A 20653-nucleotide genomic window follows, 5' to 3' on the forward strand; every position below is an offset into this window, starting at 1 on the left:
CACCCAGCTGGCTTCATGTGTAGGAATGGGGAAACAAATCCAGTTCACCAGATTAGCCTCTGCCGCTCAGGTGGAGGAAAAAGTGGAGTATGAGCCAATTCTGTGCTTCGTTCTACCACCCAATGCTGTTTTTTTAAAAATCCACATACATGCAATGTAGCAGCTGTACATGTCCCTCTCCTCAATATGCTGCAGAGCCCTCATAAATTCCCTTTGTATCCCCCTTCTCCATGAGCCTGTTTACATGCAATCTCTTGCAACTGCTTTTGGTCCTTCTAAAGCCCCATTCCCATTGTCGTGTTGACCTGTCTCATTACTGTGTTGGCCTTCAGAGATTGTGGTTGAAGCTCCTGCTTCTGTCCTATTTTCCCCCTAGCCAGCATGGGTATTCAGGCATGGATCCACCGTGGTGTAGCAGTTAGAATGTCAGTCTAGGACATGGGGGAACCAGATATGAATCCCCACTCTGCCATGGAAGCTTGCTGGGTGACTTTGGGCCAGTCACACATTCCCAGCCTAACCTACCTCAAGGGGCTGTCATGAGAACATAAAAAAGGCCCTGCTGGATCAGACCAAGTCCCATCAAGTCCAGCAGTCTGTTCACACAGTGGCCAACCAGGTGCCTCTAGGAAACAAGACAACTGCAGCAGCATTGTCCTGCCCGTGTTCCACAGCACCTAATATAATAGGCATGCTCCTCTGATCCTGGAGAGAATAGGTATGTATCATGACGAGTAGATGAGGCTGAGAGAGCTCTAAATGAACTGTGACTAATCCAAGGTCACCCAGCTGGCTTCATGTGCAGGAGTGGGGAAACCAGCCCGGTTCACCAGATTAGATTCTGCTGCTCCTGTGGAGGAGTGGGGAATCAAACCCAGTTCTCCAGTTTAGAGTCCACCACTCCTAACCACTACACCATGCTGGTTCTGTATGAGGATAAAATGTAGTAGATAAGGAGGATGTAAGACACTTTAGGTCCCTGTTGAAGAGACAGTCAGGATATAAATGAAGCAAATAAGAGGATTTTGCAGAGCAACAGGCGAGTAGCTGTGACAGAAAGAGTTGGGGCTGCCCACAGTTCCTAGAACCAGAGAGAATGAGAACCAGAAGCCTAATGAAGTAGGCAGGTGAGGGACTGTGTAGCTGGAACAGCACATGTCCAGTCCTGGCTGATCAAAAGCCATAGGTGAGTGGTCAGGCTGACCTCAAATGGCCAAGCAAGAGACTGCAGGCAAGTGGAGTCCACACAAGATATCCCATACAAAGCAAAATCCCAGTGAGGAGTCAGGAAACAAAGGCCCAAAGTCAAGTGATAGGCAGAAGATGCAGCACCAAGGACAGCTCCCCGGGAGCAGACTTTATGTCCCAACCAAACCAAATGCCAGAGCAAGACTAAGCCAGTAGTCTGTGCACATGTAGCTTGTCCTAGTAGTCTGTGCACATGCAGCTGTGCAAAAAAGCAAAAAGCACCCCTTGTGGCCATTTCAGCTTGGGAATATGACCATAATACTAGAACATGGGGGCATCTGCTAAAGCTGGAGGGCGAGAGATTGAAAACAGATAAAAGGAAATATTTTTTCACACAACGCATAGTTAAATTGTGGAACTCCCTGCCCCAGGATGTGGTGATGGCTGCCAGCTTGGAGGGCTTTAAGAGGGGAGTGGACGTATTCATGGAGGAGAGGGGTATTCATGGCTATTAGTTAGAATGGATACTAGTCATGCTGCATACCTATTCTCTCTAGTATCAGAGGAGCATGCCTATTATTTTGGGTGCGGTGGAACACAGGCAGGATGGTGCTGCTGCAGTCGTCTTGTTTGTGGCTTCCTGGAGGCACCTGGTTGGCCACTGTGTGAATAGACTGCTGGACTTGATGGGCCTTGGTCTGATCCAGCAGGGCCTTTCTTATGTTCTTACCTTATGTTCTTATGTTGGGGGGAATAACTAGAGTCCCTGCTCCCCTGACACTGTGGTCCCAATCCTATGATGCTTGGGTGAGTTAGTTACTTAAGAACATAAGAAAGGTCATGCTGGATTAGACCAAGGTCCATCAAGTCCAGCAGTCTGTTCACACAGTGGCCAACCAGGTTACCAGCATATCCATGGTAGGTCAGGTTGAGAGGAACTCTGACCCAACTCATGGCAAACTCTATCATGCTGTTTGTCCCCCCACCCCACCCCCGACTCTGCTTTCCTCTGATAAATGTAGAAAAGGGCAAGAGTCCAGTAGCACCTTAAAGACTAACAAAAATATTTTCTGGTAGGGTATGAGCTTTCATGAGCCACAGCTCACTTCTTCAGATACAGCTAGAATATGAATCCATCTGTCTTTAAGTAGAGGAGAGTGAATTCAGACAAGCATTCTAGCTGTATCTGAAGAAGTGAGCTGTGGCTCACGAAAGCTCATACCCTACCAGAAAATATTTTTGTTAGTCTTTAAGGTGCTACTGGACTCTTGCCCTTTTCTACTACTGCTGACAGACTAACACGGCTACCCACTCTGATAAATGGAGATCTTAAAAGGATAGAATCTTTATTGGGAGTCTCGCATTCCATTGCTGTTCTGGTGTTTCTTTATAGATTCATTTGCTTCTTTGAGGACAGAAGGCAGGAAATGTGAAGCTTTAGGTGGAGTATCTGGTAGTTCCTTGGCAGGGTTGGAATCTGGAGGTTCTGATTTCCAATCACCCACACTCAAATGCCTGGCTAGTGGGTCTTGCCTTGGAATCTGTAACAAGGGCTTGGTAGACATTGCAGGATTTCCCTTCCTGAGCTCTCTGGCACATCCATGTCAGAGTTAGTGCTTCAGCCACTGTTCAATACCAGGCACATAAGGTCATATATGCATGAAGAAGCATGACTAAAGGTGCTCAGGGTGTTAACATTGAAAACAGATCCTGCAGTGTCCATGGTTTCTATGGGCACTCTTCTTCAGCGCAATGCTTTTCTATGGAGAAGGGGACAAGCCCTTTAGGGGCCCATAAAATCTGACCCCCTGTCCCAAACTTTATCAAACTTTGGGGTTCATGCAAGGAGAGTCCCTTGCAGCTACTCTGAAAATTTGGTGACTTTACCTCAAAAAAATGCCCTCCCCCAAGCTCCTCGTAAAAAATTCCATATGAAGAAGAAAGAAGAAGAAGAGGAAAAGGAAGAGGAGTAGTAGTTGGTTTTTATATGATTACTTTCTCTACCACTTAAGGAAGAATCAAACCAACTTTCAGTCACCTTCCCATCCTCTCCCCACAACAGACACCCTGTGAGGTAGGTGGGGCTGAGAGAGTGTGACTAGCCCAAGGTCATCCAGCTGGCTTCATGTGGAGGAGTGGGGAATCAAACCCGGTTCTGCAGATCAGACCCGAACTTTTTCAGGAAACATGGAAATAAAGCCGAAATACCCATTTACCAGTATGGGTATTCGGTGTATTTCTGGCTTCCCCTCAAAAATTGACTCCAATAAACCTGAACCCGAAATTTACCGGAATTTTTGTTTTTTGCACAGCCCTAGTTAAGACCAAGGGAAAGATTCAGATCAGATCTGACAGGAGATTAATTCTGCATCGAGCATGTCCGTCCTCCTCTCACGAAACATTACCGAAAAGACGACACTTTCAAATCCCAATTCCCTGGTGGCCACACCTGGGCAACCTTTGGTATTTGCCTGTGTGAAGGGCTGGAACTGGAGTGCCACAGACGCTGGTGCCCTCGCCCCTCTCCCGACTCCTATGGAGGTGTCAGTCAATACGGCGCCGTAATGAGCTTTTAAATATTCCATTTTATTAATATGCAGTACCTGTCTAACTAGACGGAATTAAATGTGCCGACCGAAAGCACTCCCTGTAATAATGATAAATTTAATATATTCATGTAAGCACAGCCGGCTCCAGTGGGAAGCAAAGTTAGGCACTTGTGAAGGAACCGCCTCCCCTTTTGCACCAAGAAGGTCAAGGAGTCGGAGAAAATCTAAGTGAGAGGGCTTTGCCTGGCAACCGACAGTGAGGGGTGGCATGAATTCGAGTGGCACTTTGAAGTTTTGGCTGCAGAGTAACATTTCTTTGAACTTTCCTCCACCTGATCCAGAACTCTCAGGATATGTGGCAGTATTTTGAAGCCCAAAGCCACAAGAGATGCTAAGAAGGCAGGGGTGGGACTGTAGCTCAGTGGTAGAGCATCTGCTTGGCATGCAGAAGGTCCCAGGTTCAATCCCCGGCATCTCCAGTTAAAGGGACTAGGCAAGTAGGCGATGTGAAAGACCTCAGCCTGAGACCCTGGAGAGCCACTGCTGGTCTGAGTAGACAGTCTGAGTAGACTTTGATGGACCAAGGGTCTGATGACTCTCCAGGGTCTCAGGCTGAGGTCTTTCACATCACCTACTTGCCTAGTATAAGGCAGCTTCATGTGTGGTTTGTGCTTAGGGGACAAACTGGGGGCCGGAGTTGGGAGGGGGAATTGGCAGAAAGTATCACCCTGGCTTCCGCAAATGGAAATGTGGGAGGGGCCGTGGCTCAGTGCTGGAGCAATTTCTTGGAATGCAGAAGGTCCCAGGTTCAATTCCGCTCATCTCCAGTTGAAAGGACCAGGTCATAGGTGATGAGAAAACCTCTCCCTGAGAATCTGTGTATTCATGAATCTAAATACATGGAGGGGATATCCAGGGGGTTTTGGTCTCTGTGAGGCTGCAGTGGATATATCAAGTTTGGGCTCTGGAATTGCCAATTCAGAATGTGCTCCAGGAGAAAGAGATATACTGATGAACATATGACCTCTGAGACTAAAACTGAAATGAATTTTGTCAAGTTAAGGAGGGAGGGATTCTCAAACAAGTTCTTTTAAGTACTTTTTTTTAGTGCTACCCAATTCTGGATGCTGTTCGATTTTTATTATTTTAGGAGGGGGGGGGGACCCAAACCCAAAAGTACTGGGTGTAATCAATTAGTGCATAACATCTCTTTTACTTAACATACATCAACACTTATGAGAAGGAATGGGATCCTATCTAGCAGGGCAGCATTTTAGTATTTAATTCATTGGTATCACACCTTTCCTTCAAAGAACTCAGAGTGTCATAGAGGGTGGTTAATCCCTTGTAACTTCTCAGTGACTTCACAATGTAGGTAAGTCTGAGAAATAATTCTGACCCAAAGTCAACTGATGGTCTCTATGGTTGAGTGAAGATTAGAGCCCAGGTCTTCGAAATCCAGGTCTATCAACTAGTCCAGCACCCTACAGCATGTTCTACAACAGAAGTTGCCATGTCGTGCTGAAATTTGCAATTAATTGCTTTGTTGTTTTAATCCTACAGACAATACTCCGTGATGGCAAGAGAGAGAGCATCATGAGCACGCTCTTTGTTTCCCCGTCTGACATTGAGAACGGCCAGACTATAGTCTGCAGGGCCACCAACAAGGCCATTCCCAGTGGGAAGGAGACTTCCGTCACCATTGACATTCAACGTGAGTTGCGTTCCTCTCTTTCTGGTTTCATCTGGGATGTCCATTTCTGTCCAGACTCATTCCTCGATGCCACCTATTGTGTCTGGAATGAGGCACAGCAGAGATTACCATACAAATGTATGTTGGTTTAGCAGTCCTTTTCCCACCTCTGGATATCTAGGGAATGGTAGATTATGAGACGGGCTAGATCTCTTATGGAGACATCTCAGAACCTTTAGCAGATTACACATTTGTTTACTTAATCATTCATTCATGTCCTGCTTTTCTCCCTGGTGGGGACCCAAAGCAGCTTACACTACAAAAAGAAAATACAAAAATACAACAAAAATAGCCAAAACAGGGGAAGGCACAAAAGAGGAGGCTCTCTGTTTTTCTCTCCCCCTCTCTCTATCCGCAAGCAGTTTCCTGCAAGCTTTAGGCTATGACCCTCAGGCTAAGAGCTGAAAGCCAAGAACACTTGGGCACTTGCCCTGTAACTCATGCCCAAGATTGCACTGTAGCTATACTGTAACTGAGTTGTCCTGGGTTCATGTGTTAAAGCATACCAGCAGCCCTTGAAAAAGAAGGGATATTCCTGGCTACTAGTAAAAATGGATATTAGTCATGATGCAGGCCTATTCTCTCCAGGATCAGAGGAGCATGCCTATTACGTTAGGTGCTGTAGAACACAGGCAGGAGAATGCTGCTGTAGTCGTCTTGCTTGTGGGCTTCCTATAGGCACCTGGTTGGCCCCTGTGTGAACAGACTGTTGGACTTGATGGACCTTGGTCTGATCCAGCATGGCCTTTCTTATGTTCTTAAGAAAAGCAGGAAGAGGCAACTGGAACTCTGTTCAACAGTTCTGTATCAGAGATGCTTGACCGACCCTCTGAGACCTCTATGCCTTGAATCCATCTTCCTTTCCTTCATCTTGTTCTTCCATAGCTGTTTTGCTGGGCCCACTGTGTCCTCCCTGTACATCTTGAGTCTGGGTGCCATCTTCCTTCTCTTTTGACCTGTTGTTCTGGGATCCAGTCCTATCTTGCATTGCCTGGGTCTGATGCGAGTATGCTTCCTCTAGGATACTATAAAGGCTCTGCGACTAGCTCCTATAAAGCCCACCTAAGACCTAGACTTTCAGGTCCAATCCTTGGAGGCTCCCTGAAGATCATCCTGAAAAAGCAGTAAGGTGTTTCAGTCTAATATGCCGCAGTGTTGATTGCAGTCAGCTCCAAACAGGGTTGCACCCTTCTAAGCCCATTGTCTTTGCTGTACTTAGAAGGGTGTAGTTTGTTTAGGGTTACACTGTTAGTGGCCCAATTTTCTTCTACCAATATCTGTACAGTTCTGATGATGGACTGTTTCACTCCCCACGGGCAAAGAATGGTCATAAAAAGCCGCAACTTGTTAATTGTTTAGAAAACTGTATGTTTACACAAACTGCCTGTAGATGTGAATGGTGACCATTCATGCTATTACTTTATGTAGTATGATGAAATAGTGACTAACCGCTGATCATTCATAGAATGACATGAAGAATTCCTTGAAAAAAATCATTAAAATCCATCTTGTCTGGCATAAGCAGAGGGTGCTTCCTGGAGCATAAATAACAATTTGTGCCAGCATAAGATGTTTGCTCCAGTAAATGATTAACAGTGAAATCCTAAACAGAGTTGTACCATTCTAAGGCCTTTGAAGACAGAGGGCTTAGAAGCATTAAATTCTGCTTAAGATTGCACTGATAGTATTGCAAACAAACAAACTATTTTTTTGTTCAATTTCTGTATCTCTGTAACCTATATATAAACGTAAGTCCTAACATTTTGTAGCCATCTACTCTTGCATGGAAAAGAATATCAATGCCTGACTTCTACAGTCACCTGATAGTTTGGGGAAGGGCCGTAGCTCAGTGGTAGAGCATCTGCTTGGCATGCAGAAGGTCCCAGGTTCAATCCCCGGTATCTACAGTTAAAGGGACTAGGCAGGTAGGTGATGTGAAAGACCTCAGCCTGAGACCCTGGAGAGCCGCTGCCGGACTGAGTAGACAATACTGACTTTGATGGGCCAAGGGTCTGATTCAATATAAGGCAGCTTCATGTGTTCATGTGTTCAAATATGGCCTTGAGAAAGGCTTATGTTTGTTTTAACGGAGAAGATGCTGAAGTCACAGAGAGAATGTATGGAAATTATTTTAGCAGCCGCATGTCAAACGGCTTTGTTCTTGGTGAGGCGATCGTCCGCTGGTCAGCCGTCCAGGCTAGAGGAAAGCGAAATGCAGTCATCAAAATGCAAGACAGTCCTGGGCAAGATGATTTAGCTCTCTGAGTGACTGCAGGTTATTGCCAGATGAGTTGACAAGATTCAGAAAAAAGCCTGAAAGTGATGGTCTGGGGAGTGAAGGGAAGGGCAAAGGTGACTCGGCGATGCTGAGTTTACAAATCCTGATGGCGCGGTTGTCCATGGTGATTGAAGTGAGCAAAATGCAAGGAGAGGGGGTTAAGAAAGTAATTTAGCTAGATTGAGCTTAAACTGCTGACGGGATGTCACATGCCAACTGTTCAAAGAGATACAATACATTTTAGCATGACTGGTAGGAAAATGGCCCAGGACAAGGTCAGCAAACCTGGGAATAACTGGTACAGGCGTAATCAATATGGGAAATGTCACCGATTTAGGTTTGTGAATGAGAAAGTGCAAAAGAAGAAAGGGGTAGCCATGTTTCCCTTGTTTAGCACCAGAGGCACCACCATTTGGATTTGTTAACACATGTGCAGTAGAACCACCGCACATGCCCAGCACTACACATGCCCAGCAGCATGGAGAGCCAGTATGGTGTAGTGGTTAAGAGCAGTGGTTTGGAGCAGTGGACTCTGATCTGGAGAACCGGGTTTGGTTCTCCACTCCTCCACAGGAGTGGCGGAGGCTAATCTGGTGAACTGGATTTGTTTCCCCACTCCTACACATGAAGCCAGCTGGGTGACCTTGGGCTAGTCACAGCTCTCTTAGAGCTCTCCCAGCCCCACCTACCTCACAGAGTGTCCATTGTGGGGGAGGGAAGGTGATTCTCCCTTAAGTGGTAGAGAAAGTTGGCATATAAAAAGCAATTCTTCTTCTCCTTCATTCAGCGGTGATACTGATCCAGCTTGTCTGACAATGAAATCTAAGTCCATTCACTTCAACAGACTTAGGGTATAACTCTGCTTAGGATTGCACTATCAGCCAGGGTGTCATTGGAACTCAGAGAGAAAGAGCAATGGGGAGTAGTGGAGAAACAGACATTGGTGATGAATAGGGGTCCACTTCCCCATTATTTTAGACTCTTTTATCCCAGTGCATTCAGCAGCATTTAAGTCTCTACCCCTAATAAACACTGCAGGAAGAAAGCCTCTCTGACATGCAGTGCTGGTTTTCTGTTTACATGGAGTTTGTAACATAGGAGAGCATTTCCCAAATGTGAACCTTCTGTCCCTACAGTCTGAAATGGTGCAGTAATTATGCCACCTTTTCCACTTCCTTCTCCCGCATGTGTAGGGTTGCCAAGTTCCCAGTGGTGGCGGGCAAACCCCAGCAATTGCCCCCTCTGCCCGCCGACCACCTGAGGGTTGGCGGGCAAATGTGCACACATGCATGCATACAGTGCTCGGCACTTCCGGTTTAGAACAGGAAGTTCTGCCTCGTGAGGGGCCTTTACCTCTTCGTTTGAGTGGTAAAGGGCTGCTTTACCACTCAAACTAAGAGGTAAAGACCCTTTGCGAGGCGGCACTTCCGGTTCTAAACCATAAGTGCCATGCGTGCGTCGGTGCGTGCGCACACACACACACACACGCTTAAATGCGAACGCCTCCCACCGGAGGAAAAGAGGGACCAGGCAACCCTACACATGTGTGACTCAGCCATAAGTCTTCAATGTGCATCATGCTACTTGGTAACCCTTTCCTATTGCTACAATGTAATCTCCAAACCTCTATCATTCCCACTCCCGTCCCTGATACTGGGCTCACTGACCTTGTCCTTTGCTTTTGCACCATTTTTGTCTTCTTCCTGGAATGCTGCCAGAACATCCTTGAAAAGTCAGGAGCACTGAAATACTGACCCGGAAATGAGAAGGGAGTGGAATATATGCGTGCCAATGCACAGGGGGTGAGCCAAAGGGTCACTAGCTTGTGGCCCTCATCAACCTTCCTTCAGCCTTCATCCCAGTGGGGATTAAAACCCTACCAGTCAAATTGTCCATGTTGTGATTGTTCAGCCTGACCCTAGATTTAAAAGAAACATCTTAACTGGTGGCAAACCACTACTTTCGATTGCCATGTTAACAGGAAGACTTTACAACAGCTTCGAATGCACAGTGGTTCCTACTGGAACAAATTTGTCTCCCATCTGCTACCTGGCAAGCAGGATATCCACAGGAACCTACAGCTTTTCTCCTATGCATTTCCAAGCTTCCTTTGAATGCATTTAAAATTTCAATGAGTTGAAACTGGGTCTCAGAAGTTACATCTGTGCAAAGTCTACTGCTTCCCTCAGTAAAGCCTTCCTTTTTAAAAAATGGGCAGCCTGAAGAATTCCTTCCATCTTTTTGGTATTTGCTGCTGTCAAACTTGGTCTCAACCCCCACTCTCCCCCCCCCAGGTAGCTCTTCTTCAGCTGCATCCTCAAACCCCTGCATCTGTATTTACCAACAATTTGCAATTGCAGGGCATTCAGTGTTAGTATGCCAGCTGCTTTCCTGATTCCAATTAAAAACTGGCTGAGCAAATTTGAGTGCTGCGGAAAATTCACCACTTTAAAAAAAAAAAAAAACACTTCCAGCTAGTCTACCGGAAGATTAACAGGCTCTCAGGTTGTTCCTTTGCATGTCCTGACACAACTGGCGAGATCAAATGAGATAATGGTGCGGGTTATTTCCTAGCTAGCCAAACAGTTACAACGGCTTCAGACGCGGGGAGAAAATAACAACAGCAATAACTGGAGGCATCGTTACGGCGTGCTGTACAGTGGAAGGCCAGCGACGTGAGCGGAATCCCCAAAGGCAGCCGGATCCAATTCAAAAGAGACAGATTCAATAAAGGCCAATTTCTACTCCAAACCATTAAGTAGACCATGCTGCGAAAGAAATAATAATAGTCATATCCCATCCAGCTATTAAAAGAATTTTGTTTTTAACGGCCTCTAATGGGGTTATCAGTTTAGCAGGAGTGGATGGCTAACAGAGAGGGGATATCATAACAGGACAGATTCATTAGCCGGCAGTAGAAACATAAGATCCAAGCAGGAAAGAGGATCACTCCTTAGTGGGACCTTTGGAGTTTCCTTCAGCACCAGGGACAGGGACAGAACTGCCTTTTCCTTGCTCTCTATGGTGTTCCTGCACTAGCACCTTGGAAATGGACAGGTTTTGGACAATTGAGAGATCCCGAAAGACCAGATGTAGCCTCTACCAACTCCCACCTCTAGCAGCCGTGAATCCCACTCCTGACCTGGTCTTAGTGTTAAGGAAGATGCCCCAGTACACATGAAGCTGCCTTACACTGAATCAGACCCTCGGTCCATCAAGGTCAGTATTGTCTACTCAGACCGGCAGCGACTCTCCAGGGTCTCAGGCTGAGGTCTTTCACATCACCTACTTGCGTAGACTCTTTAACTGGAGATGCCGGGGATTGAACCTGGGACCTTCTGCATGCCAAGCAAATGCTCTAGCACTGAGCCACGGCCCCTCCCATGGCTGAACAGGAAGCCAGTCAGGCCTCGTGTGCTACTTCTGGGCTGACTGGGTCTGTTTAGGAAGAAGCACTGCTTAGGCCCAACAGGAATTACATTCCTCCACTCTGGCAGTGCTATATTCCCAGTGGGAAATGGAAGAATGTCCCAGAGAGGCCTCTGTGTCATCTTTCTTTTTTGAAATGGGAGCAGCATTGCTAGATGAGAAGGAGGCACCAGATATGTTGCTTTTTACATGAACAGATCTTCATGATGAACTGAAAACAACACAACAAAACAAGAGAAGAGTTTATTTAAGCATTCTTTAAGCAGCTAGATGGCCATCTGTTGGGAGTGCTTTGATTGTGGGATCCTGCAGGGCAGGGGGAGGGTTGGGGTCACTGGGGATGTGGGGGGAGGTAGTTGTTAATTTCCTGCATTGTGCAGGGGGTTGGACTAGATGACCCTGGTGGTCCCTTCCAAGTCTATGATTATATAATTTCTATGATTTTTATACCCTGCTTTTCTCTACCATAAGGAGTCTCAAAGCAGCTTATGATTACCTTCCTCCCCCACCCCACAACAGGCACCTTGTGAGATAGGTGAGGCTGAGAGAGTTCTGAGAGAACTGTGACTAGCCCAAGGTTACCCAGCAGGTTTCATGTGGAGGAGTGAGGAAACTTGCTGGGTGACCTTGGGGCCATGCACTCTCTCTCAGCTTAAGCTACCTCACAGGGTTGCTATTGTGAGGATAAAATGGAAGGGGGGAAATTGCCAGCAAGTTTGGGTTCTGATTGGGGATAAAGTGGGGTATAAATATCTAAGTAAGGTAGTCAATACAAAATTTCTATGACAAGAACAACACTCCAAGTTAAAATGTATCATGGGGCTCGAGAACCAGGTAACAAGCATCGACCCAAATCTTCAGTTAGAACAGAAGAACATAAGAAAGGACATGCTGGATCAGACCAAGGCCCATCAAATCCAGCAGTCTGTTCACACAGAGGCCAACCAGGTGCCTCTAGGAAGCCCACAAACAAGACGACTACAGCAGCATTGTCCTGCCTGTGTTCCACAGCATGTAATCTAATAGGCATGCTCTTCTGGTCCTAGAGAGAATAGGTATGCATCATGATGTATCCATTTTTATAGTTGGATTGTAGAGTCTGATAATACAGGTCTCTGTCCCATTTGTCTCCTCACTGCACTGCACCCCCCCCCAAAAAAAGCAACCCACAGACCCCAGGTTTGTAACACAGACACTGAAGCATCTCCAGCTGGAACATCTGTTCAAAGTGATTTCTGTTCCACCAGCCACATCAAAGCGGACCTCCTGTGAGTTATGTGCCGAACATCACAAGTGGGATTAAAATCATGTTTAATAGTTTGATATGCCATAAACTATTTATACTGCCAGAGCCCACTGGCTGTATGGAAATTCACATCCTGCCTGCCAGAAAGGAGCAGAGTGAGGTTACTGCTTCTCCCGACTCCTCTGCCAGCATTCACAGTCTCCCCCCTGCTAGGCTAACACTTCTTAGCAATTCTTTTGCTTATTTTCAAGAAGCAGGAGAATGTGGGGAATGGTATAGAATGTTTGGTGAGTCAGGGGCATGAATGAGAGCAGTAAGGAAAGTTGAGGGTAAGAACCGGGGTTCAGTTGCAAGAAAATACCACTGTTCTTTTTGTGTGTGCATGTTTTGTTTTAATTGTGGAGTTTGGACCATCAGAGCTTTTGCATGCAAGGAATATTGGTGTCCTCGGTGCCTTCAGAAGGATTTGCTGAACAGCCAGTTGTTGAGGTCCAGCATGCTCTTTTCAGCTTCAGCTCTAATCTAGATGGACATGTGGTTAGGTGTGTGTGGGGGGGGGGGTAGCAGGGCCACTGGTTGGAACTGAGGGAAACAGCAAGGGAGATAAGAGACCAGAGAAGATTGCCTTGCTCCTGCAGAATGGAGAGCGATATGCGTACAACCTGGTACAACGGAGTGGATGCAAAAGAAGATAGAAGGGAACTCAAAGCCTCTGGGAGGAAGAAGGCTGTAAAAAATCACCACTGGCTGGCCTTCTGGCTGTAAAAAATCACATTGCTTGCTTGCTGCAGAATTCTGACATATATTTCATTAAAGCTGATGGTAAATGGAGTGGGTTTGAAGGTGCCAAGGGAAAAAATGAAAGAAGATGTCTAGGGAAGCAGGAGGGAGTATGTCCCCAAAATAAGTAGATTGTAAAAGGGGAGAAAAACTGAATTCCACTGAGCCCACACATCAAGGAGGCTTCCTGCTAGGTCTCTGCATGAGTTTTTGTTCTGGCATTCCCAAAGTTTGTTAAGGAAGATACACATGAAGCTGCCTTGTGTAAGCTGCCTTCCTGAGTATTGTCTACTCAGACTGGCAGCAGCTATCCAGGGTCTCAGGCAGAGGTCTTTCACATAACCTACTTGCCTAGTCTCTTTAACTGGAGATGCCGGGGATTGAACCTGGGACCTTCTGCATGCCAAGCAGATGCTCTAACACTGAGCCACGGCCCCTCCCCCTGATAATTCTGTATTTGATGTGATTGGATCCTCCTGTTCAGCAGGGGCACAATTTAAAGTGCCTTTAATCCCTAAACAGGTTGGGTCCAAGGTACCTGAAGGACCATTTCTTCCTATATCATCTGGCCCTCCAAGTAAGATCCCAAGCCTTTGTCTCTGTGGCCTGCCTTCAGAGGTGAGGTAGGTGGTAACTAGACGCAGGGCATTTTCTGTGGTGGCCCCTCACCTTTGGAGTGCCATCTCCTTAGAGGTTCTTGAGATCTTACTGTTGTCTTGGTGCCAGGCCAAAAAAACATTTCTTTTTACCCAGGCTTTTAATTATGGGTTTTACTTTTCCTACAGTTGTATGGTCTGTTTCCAGCCTGAGGTCTGTTTTATGGATAACTTTATGCTGGTTTGATGTCCCTTGGCTTGTTTAAATGGCTTCTTTTTTTAAATATTGATAATTTAATTGTAAATTGGCTTGAGTGGGATTCTAGAGCAGCAGCATAAAGGTGTCCTGAATAAATAAATAATAAATCCTCTTCTGCCTATACAGGGTCAAGGTAGAATTACTTGCCCCCTAGGGAGGGAAGGATCCTTGGTAGTGCAAACAGAAATAGCGCTAAAACTCTACTTTGTGAGGTACAAAAGTGATGTGTGCTTCCAATTTTAATGCTGAAAAACAACTGGGAGTAGACATTGCCTGAAAAGGAAAAGAAGGAAGTCCCAAGGTGGGGTGGGCAGGCAGCAAAAATCCTGCCATTTGAAGGCAGAGTTAGCTTTTATGTCTCTCATTGTTTGAGCCACACCAGACAGCTGCCCAGTCAGAAACCCTGGCTTGTTCTTTATGGAGGTGGAGGAAGAATGCCTCTCCATGCCCATTATGGTGGGGGTTGAACTATCGCTAACTATGGAGAGCCAGTGTGGTGTAGTGATTAAGAGCGGTGGTTTGGAGCAGTGGAGTCTGATCTGGAGAACCGGGTTTTATTCTCCACTCCTCCACATGAGCGGCGGAGGCTAATCTGGTGAACTGGATTTGGTTCCCCACTCCGCCACATGAAGCCAGCTGGGTGACCTTGGGCTAGTCACAGCTCTCTTAGAGCTCCCTCAGCCCCACCTACCTCACAGGGTGTCTTGTTGTGGGGAGGGGAAGGGAAGGTGATTGTAAACCGGTTTGAGTCTTCCGTAAGTGGTGGAGAAAGTCGGCATATAAAAACCAACTATTCTTCTTCATGTTGGTTTTGTAGATTCTTTTGGACAGTGTGTTCCGGCTGTGTGGTTACAATGTATACAGGTGTAACATACATATGAGGCTGGATCCTGACTGCTGTCAAGGGAAGGAACTCATATCTTGATAGCAATCCCTTTGCCCCAGCAGTCTTTTCTGATCCTTGTAAAGTAGATTCTGGAGGTTGTGGGACCCACATGGACTATCAGCAACATTGATCGGGGTGGGGGGCTGCAGTGGGTAGGAGGAAGGGACATAATCACTCCTTATTCCTGTGCTACGCAGACAAAAAGAGTAGGAGAGGGTGATTTCATCTTCTCCCCAACCCTGATTTACTGCCACACAAACAGCATTGAAGAATGAGCACGTTTTACAGGAAAAGGATCCGCAGAAGGGAGAATCAAAATAGCCAGGAAGATAAGTTTGAAATAACCCCTACAGCATTGTGATCTTTTCTCCATCCCGTCTATCTGAACTGGAGAAAAATAATTCTGCCCCGTCTCTGTCATAAGTGGATGATTTGACCACACTGAACACAAAGCCACAGCCGAATTATTTGTATTCAGAGAAGGCTACCCATTGTGCCTCCGCATGAGTCACTGCTCTGGGTCTTGCCCTTTTCCACTTTGCCTATGCAAGGTAGATCTGCTGCATGGTTGCATAAACCCCCTGTAATGGTTACTGGACCTCCTTCTAGCGTTGTTTATATATTTTTATTTGAATTGTTTGATCATATAACCATATTTTTAATTGCTCAAATGTTGTTATTTTGTATATTTGCCACCTTGTGGACCCTGATCAGGTGGAAAGGTAACATAAAAATGTGGAAAGGAGAGCCAGCCTTTGCTACAGAACTGCTGTTACTACAGCCAGCATGGTGTCGTGGTTAAGAGTGGTGGTTTGGAGCAGTGGAGTCTGATCTGGAGAAGCGGGTTTGATTCCCCACTCCTCCACATGAGTGGCGGAGGTTAATCTGGTGAACTGGATTTGTTTCCCCACTCCTACACATGAAGCCAGCTGGGTGACCTTGGGCTAGTCATACTCTCTCAGCCTCACCCACCTCACAGGGTGTGTGTTGTGGGGAGGGGAAGGGAAGGTGATTGTAAGCCGCTTTGAGACTCCTTAAAGGTGGAGAAACGTGGGGTATAAAAACCAACTCTTCTTCTTCTTCTTTTAAACAAATAAATAAAACCACTCTCAATGCAAAGCCATAGCAGAATTCTGGGCACTCAGAGGAGGCTACCCATTGTGCCTCTGTATGGCTTACTGCTCTGAGCTTGCTTCTTTCCAATCATGAGATACACACAAGAGCGACTCATCCACAAGCATGGTGGTATGGGTCTTCTGAAAGCAGGCAGCTTTTGCTCATTCTCCTTCCTTTGCAGGTAGAGGAATGAATAACACTTCCCATTTTAATTCAGGGTGAAACAATGTGCCTTGGCTCTCAGAAGGTCGGGGCACGCTGCCTCATGCCTGATAACAGTCAGCCTCTTCGACTTGCGGAGAATGCATATTGTGGCTGGCGAAGAGGCTGAGCCAAGCAGACTTGATAATTCAAATTCATTACAAACAGCCAGGCAGGAATTATCAATTGTAACCAAGCAGAATTACATTATGTTGAATGATCATTTATGCAAATTACATTCCCTTTCTGGTGGGGAATCTCGGGCATGCCCGTTACCAGACCATTAGAAGGCACAATTCCATTCGCAGGGGGAAGATCAAAGACTTTCATTCCTTCTTATTGTTAATCTATTTTGGGAGGGGGGGGACCCTTTTAAGGGCAAAGCAGAGCCTGTTCCCTTTTAATATCCAAAGAGAATCTTTCTGCAAATCCTGAGCACCACTACTAAACTATCAAACAATGGGGAAGCTACTAAGGAGAAGTGTGATTCATACTTAACAAAGGAAGGTGATTAGCTGTTGTTGTCTAACAACGGGGAAGCGTCAGGATGCCTACAAATGAATTAGGAGTGCACTATATATCTCGGGGCTGTTGCGGGGGGCCCGCTCTTCATTTGTATTCCAGACCATGCCTGTCTTTTATTGTCGTTTGGATGCCACGTTTTAAAATGAGATTAGGGCAAATTGAAAATACCTATAATTTCTCATCATAACTTCCCAGCCAAAAGGCAGGTGGCTGCATTCCCAGCAAAGCAGGAATCTGGCTGTGGAGAAGGAGCTCCAGCCACTCTAATGAGGTTGGAGCCCAGCGAAGGACAGCCTATTGCGTCACGCCCCACCGCCTCTCCGTTATTTGTTCACTCTGTTCCACTTAGCCGGTGTGCTGTAGTGGTTAAGAGCGGTGGTTTGGAGGGGTAGACTCTGATTCTGGAGAACCGGGTTTGATTCCCCACTCCTCCACATGAGCGATGGAGGCTAATCTGGTGAACTGAGTTGGTTTCCCCACTCCTACACATGAAGCCAGCTGGGTGACCTTGGGCTAATCACAGTTCTCTCAGAGCTCTCTCAGCCTCACCTACCTCACAGGGTGTCTGTTGTGGGGAGGGGAAGGGAAGGTGATTGTAAGCCGGTTTGATTCTTCCTTAAGTGGTACAGAAAGTCGGCATATAAAAACCAACTCTTCTTCTTCTTCTTCAAACTCGTGTTGGGAATTTTTACACCAGCGTCATTGCTGACTCCACCTTCCAACCTCTGGTGGAGGCTCTGAAGACCACCTGCTCCCTGTTGGAGTAGACAATTCTGAGCAAAATGGATCAATGTTTTGATGCAAAATAAAGGAACTTTGTATGTTTGTCATTAGGGTTACCAGCTCTGGGTTGGGAAATACCTGGAGATTTAGGGAGGAGAAGCCTCAGGATGGTGGAGTTTGGGGAGGGAGGAACTTCAGTGGGGCATAATGCCATAGAGTCCCCCTTACACAGCAGCCATTTTCTCCAGGGGATACTGATCTCTGTCACCTGGAGATCAGTTGTAGTAGCAGGAGATCTCCAGCCACCGCCTGGAGGCTGGCAACCCTATTCATCTTGCCAAAAAGTAGGAGAAGCAGAAGCAGAAGAGATACCTTGTGATGACGTTCCTCCCCTTGAACTCACACGGAGGCACTCCAGACCAGGGGTCTTCCAAGTGGTGCCCATAGGCACCATGGTGCCTGCCAGCACCTTTCCTGGTACCCGCCAAATGTTTTTAGAAAGTGGGCTAGGCCAGGTGGAGCCCAGAAGATGGAGCAAGGGCTTCTGATTGGTCTCTGGAGATGTGATTGGCTGTGCAGATTTTTTAAAAAGTTGCTTCACCAGCAGCTGCCACCATAGCACAAGGTTCTTCACTGCTGTCCCACTGCCATGCAAGAGGATTTCTGTCCCACTCCCATGCAAGAGGATTTCCTGTCTTTGCAGCAGCTTTTTTGTCTGAAATAGATAGGGTTGCCAGATCCATCTTTGCCACCAGTGGGAGATTTTGGGGGTGGAGCCTGAGGAGGGGAGGGTTTGGGGAGGGGAGGGACTTCAATGCCATAGAGTCCAATTGCCAAGGCGGCCATTTTCTCTAGGCGAACTGATCTCTATCGGCTGGAGATCTGTTGTAATAGCAGATCTCCAGCAAGTACCTGGAGGTTGGCAACCCTAGAAACAGAGGCCTTGCTAAGTGTCGTAATGTCATGGTTTACATGCTGTAATATTGAATCCAGCCCTGCCGCCCCCATAACCAAGCAGCAGAGTTACGCAAGAGGCCTTCTGTGTGTCCAAACCAAAGTTTCCAAGGGGGCTTCTTGTCTTTACCCAACACACTGGTTTCAGAACGACACGTTAGCTTTCATTCCAACATGGCCAGTCGGTGCAAGAGCAGATGTAATCGTCGGACTCCCCGGTCCTTCTGCTTCTGTCGAGAGTTGACTTTGTTGTATGGAAGGACAGGTGGATCATGAATAATTCACAGCCTTTGAGTGACAAAGCTCAAGGACTCCGAGCTGTCAGCTTCCTCTTGCCACTCACTGCCGTTTTCTTAACTCACACCTTCTAGAGATCCCCACCACCGTTAGAGTAGGACTCCTAAGTCTCCTCACACCAGGGAATCACAGCTCTGCCCAATCCCCTGATTAATATTCATGAGAAGCAGATGGCATGTTGGGCCATCCAGAATGGCTCCTTCTCCATCTGCCCAGTAGAAACATTGGATAAGGTGTTTGGTCTCAACTTAAATGAAGTTGCAGAAACATTCACAAATTTCTCATAGGAGGAGTTGCACAGTTCAAATTGGCATTCAGGGTCACATCCTCTGATGTAGACCTTCAGTCTCCAAACATCTATAATCATACATCTATTTTTAATGATAAAATATCCTACAAGGCCCATAATATTTTATTTTTTATGTATTTTACAAAATTCAAAACCCCGCCTTTCTGCCCTCCCGAGGGCCGCCAAGGCGGCTAGCCAATTAATACTTGCATAACAGAATCACTTCTTAAAAACTGTTAAAAACCGACAAAAACACATGAAACAATTCAAACCGGGGCAAAATACACACAAAGACTTAAAAAAAATAATTAAAACCTTGGGTGGGAAGGAAGGATCACTTAGGGAATGCCAAATAGGTCTTCCCTTGCTGGCAGAAGATAGAAAGAGAAGTGGACAGATGAGTCTCCCTGGGGAGGGAGTTTTGATGCCATGATCAAGAAGGCCCCGTCCCAGGTTTCCACCTGCCTAATCTGAGACTAAGTATCCTCCAATCTAAAGAGCACAATCCTGAAAGGGGGGCGAATTGGCATAGGAGCCAGCGTGACCCTCATGCTGACGTAAGTGCCTATTTATCCCGGGATAAGGAGCACTTATGCTGGCACAGGGGGCAATTCACACTGGCATCGGTAAACCACCGGCACAGCCTCGCCAGGAGCGAAATCCCGGAAATGGGAGCCCACGCTTGTGTTTGTGGGGGCATTCCAGGGGTGCGGAGCTGCCATTAGGCAGCATCCTAACCCCTTTTGCCCTGGGAACTCTCCCTCAAGTTGCAATGTTGCTACGCCACCTTTTTTGGTGATGTAGCCTTGCTGTTTTCTATGGAGGCATTTCCCCCATTTTACTTTTTAAATTGTTTTATTTTCTCCATCTGTGGAGGCACCGCGGCTGCACTGCTGTCAGCCACCATGCATCTCACCCCACCTTCAGGAATGGGTTGCCCATATAGAAGAAGAAGAAGAAGAAGAAGAAGAAGAAGAAGAAGAAGAAGAAGAGTTGGTTTTCATATGCCAGCTTTCTCTACCACTTAAGGAAGAACCAAACCGGCTTACAATCACTTTCCCTTCCCCTCCCCACAACAGACACCCTGTGAGGTAGGTGGGGCTGAGAGAGCTTTAAGAGAGCTGTGACTAGCCCAAGGTCACCCAGCTGGCTTCGAGTGCAGGAGTGGGGAAACTAATCCAGTTCACCAGATTAGCATCCACTGCTTATATGGAGGAGTGGGGAATCAAACCTGGTTCTCCAGATCAGACTCCACCGCTCCAAACCACCGCTCTTAAACCAGCGGGTGTAGTGGCCAAGAGTGGTGGTTTGGAACAGTGGACTCTGATCTGAAGAACCGGGTTTGATTCCCAGTTCCTCCACATGAGCTGCTGAGGCTAATCTGGTGAACTGGATTTGTTTCCCCACTCCTACACACGAAGCCAGCTGGGTGACCTTGGGCTAGTCACACTCTCTCAGCCCCACCTACCTCACAGGGTGTCTGTTGTGGGGAGGGGAAGGGAAGGTGATTGTAAGCCGGTTTGAGTTTCCCTTAAGTGGTAGAGAAAGTCAGCATATAAAAACCAACTCTTCTTCTTAACTACT

General features: G+C 46.7%; 1 protein-coding gene across 1 annotated transcript in view; it reads left to right on the forward strand.

The window, feature by feature from the left end:
- Positions 1-20653, forward strand: part of KIRREL3 (kirre like nephrin family adhesion molecule 3) — a 370228-nt gene that overhangs the window by 170267 nt on the left and 179308 nt on the right. The window contains exon 7 of the mRNA XM_056860874.1: positions 5301-5451. Coding sequence (XP_056716852.1) covers positions 5301-5451 — 151 coding nt within the window. The remainder of the gene's footprint in view (positions 1-5300; positions 5452-20653) is intronic.

This window comes from Euleptes europaea, chromosome 14 (genome assembly GCF_029931775.1).
Source record: "Euleptes europaea isolate rEulEur1 chromosome 14, rEulEur1.hap1, whole genome shotgun sequence".
Classification (NCBI taxonomy): Eukaryota; Metazoa; Chordata; class Lepidosauria; order Squamata; family Sphaerodactylidae; genus Euleptes; species Euleptes europaea.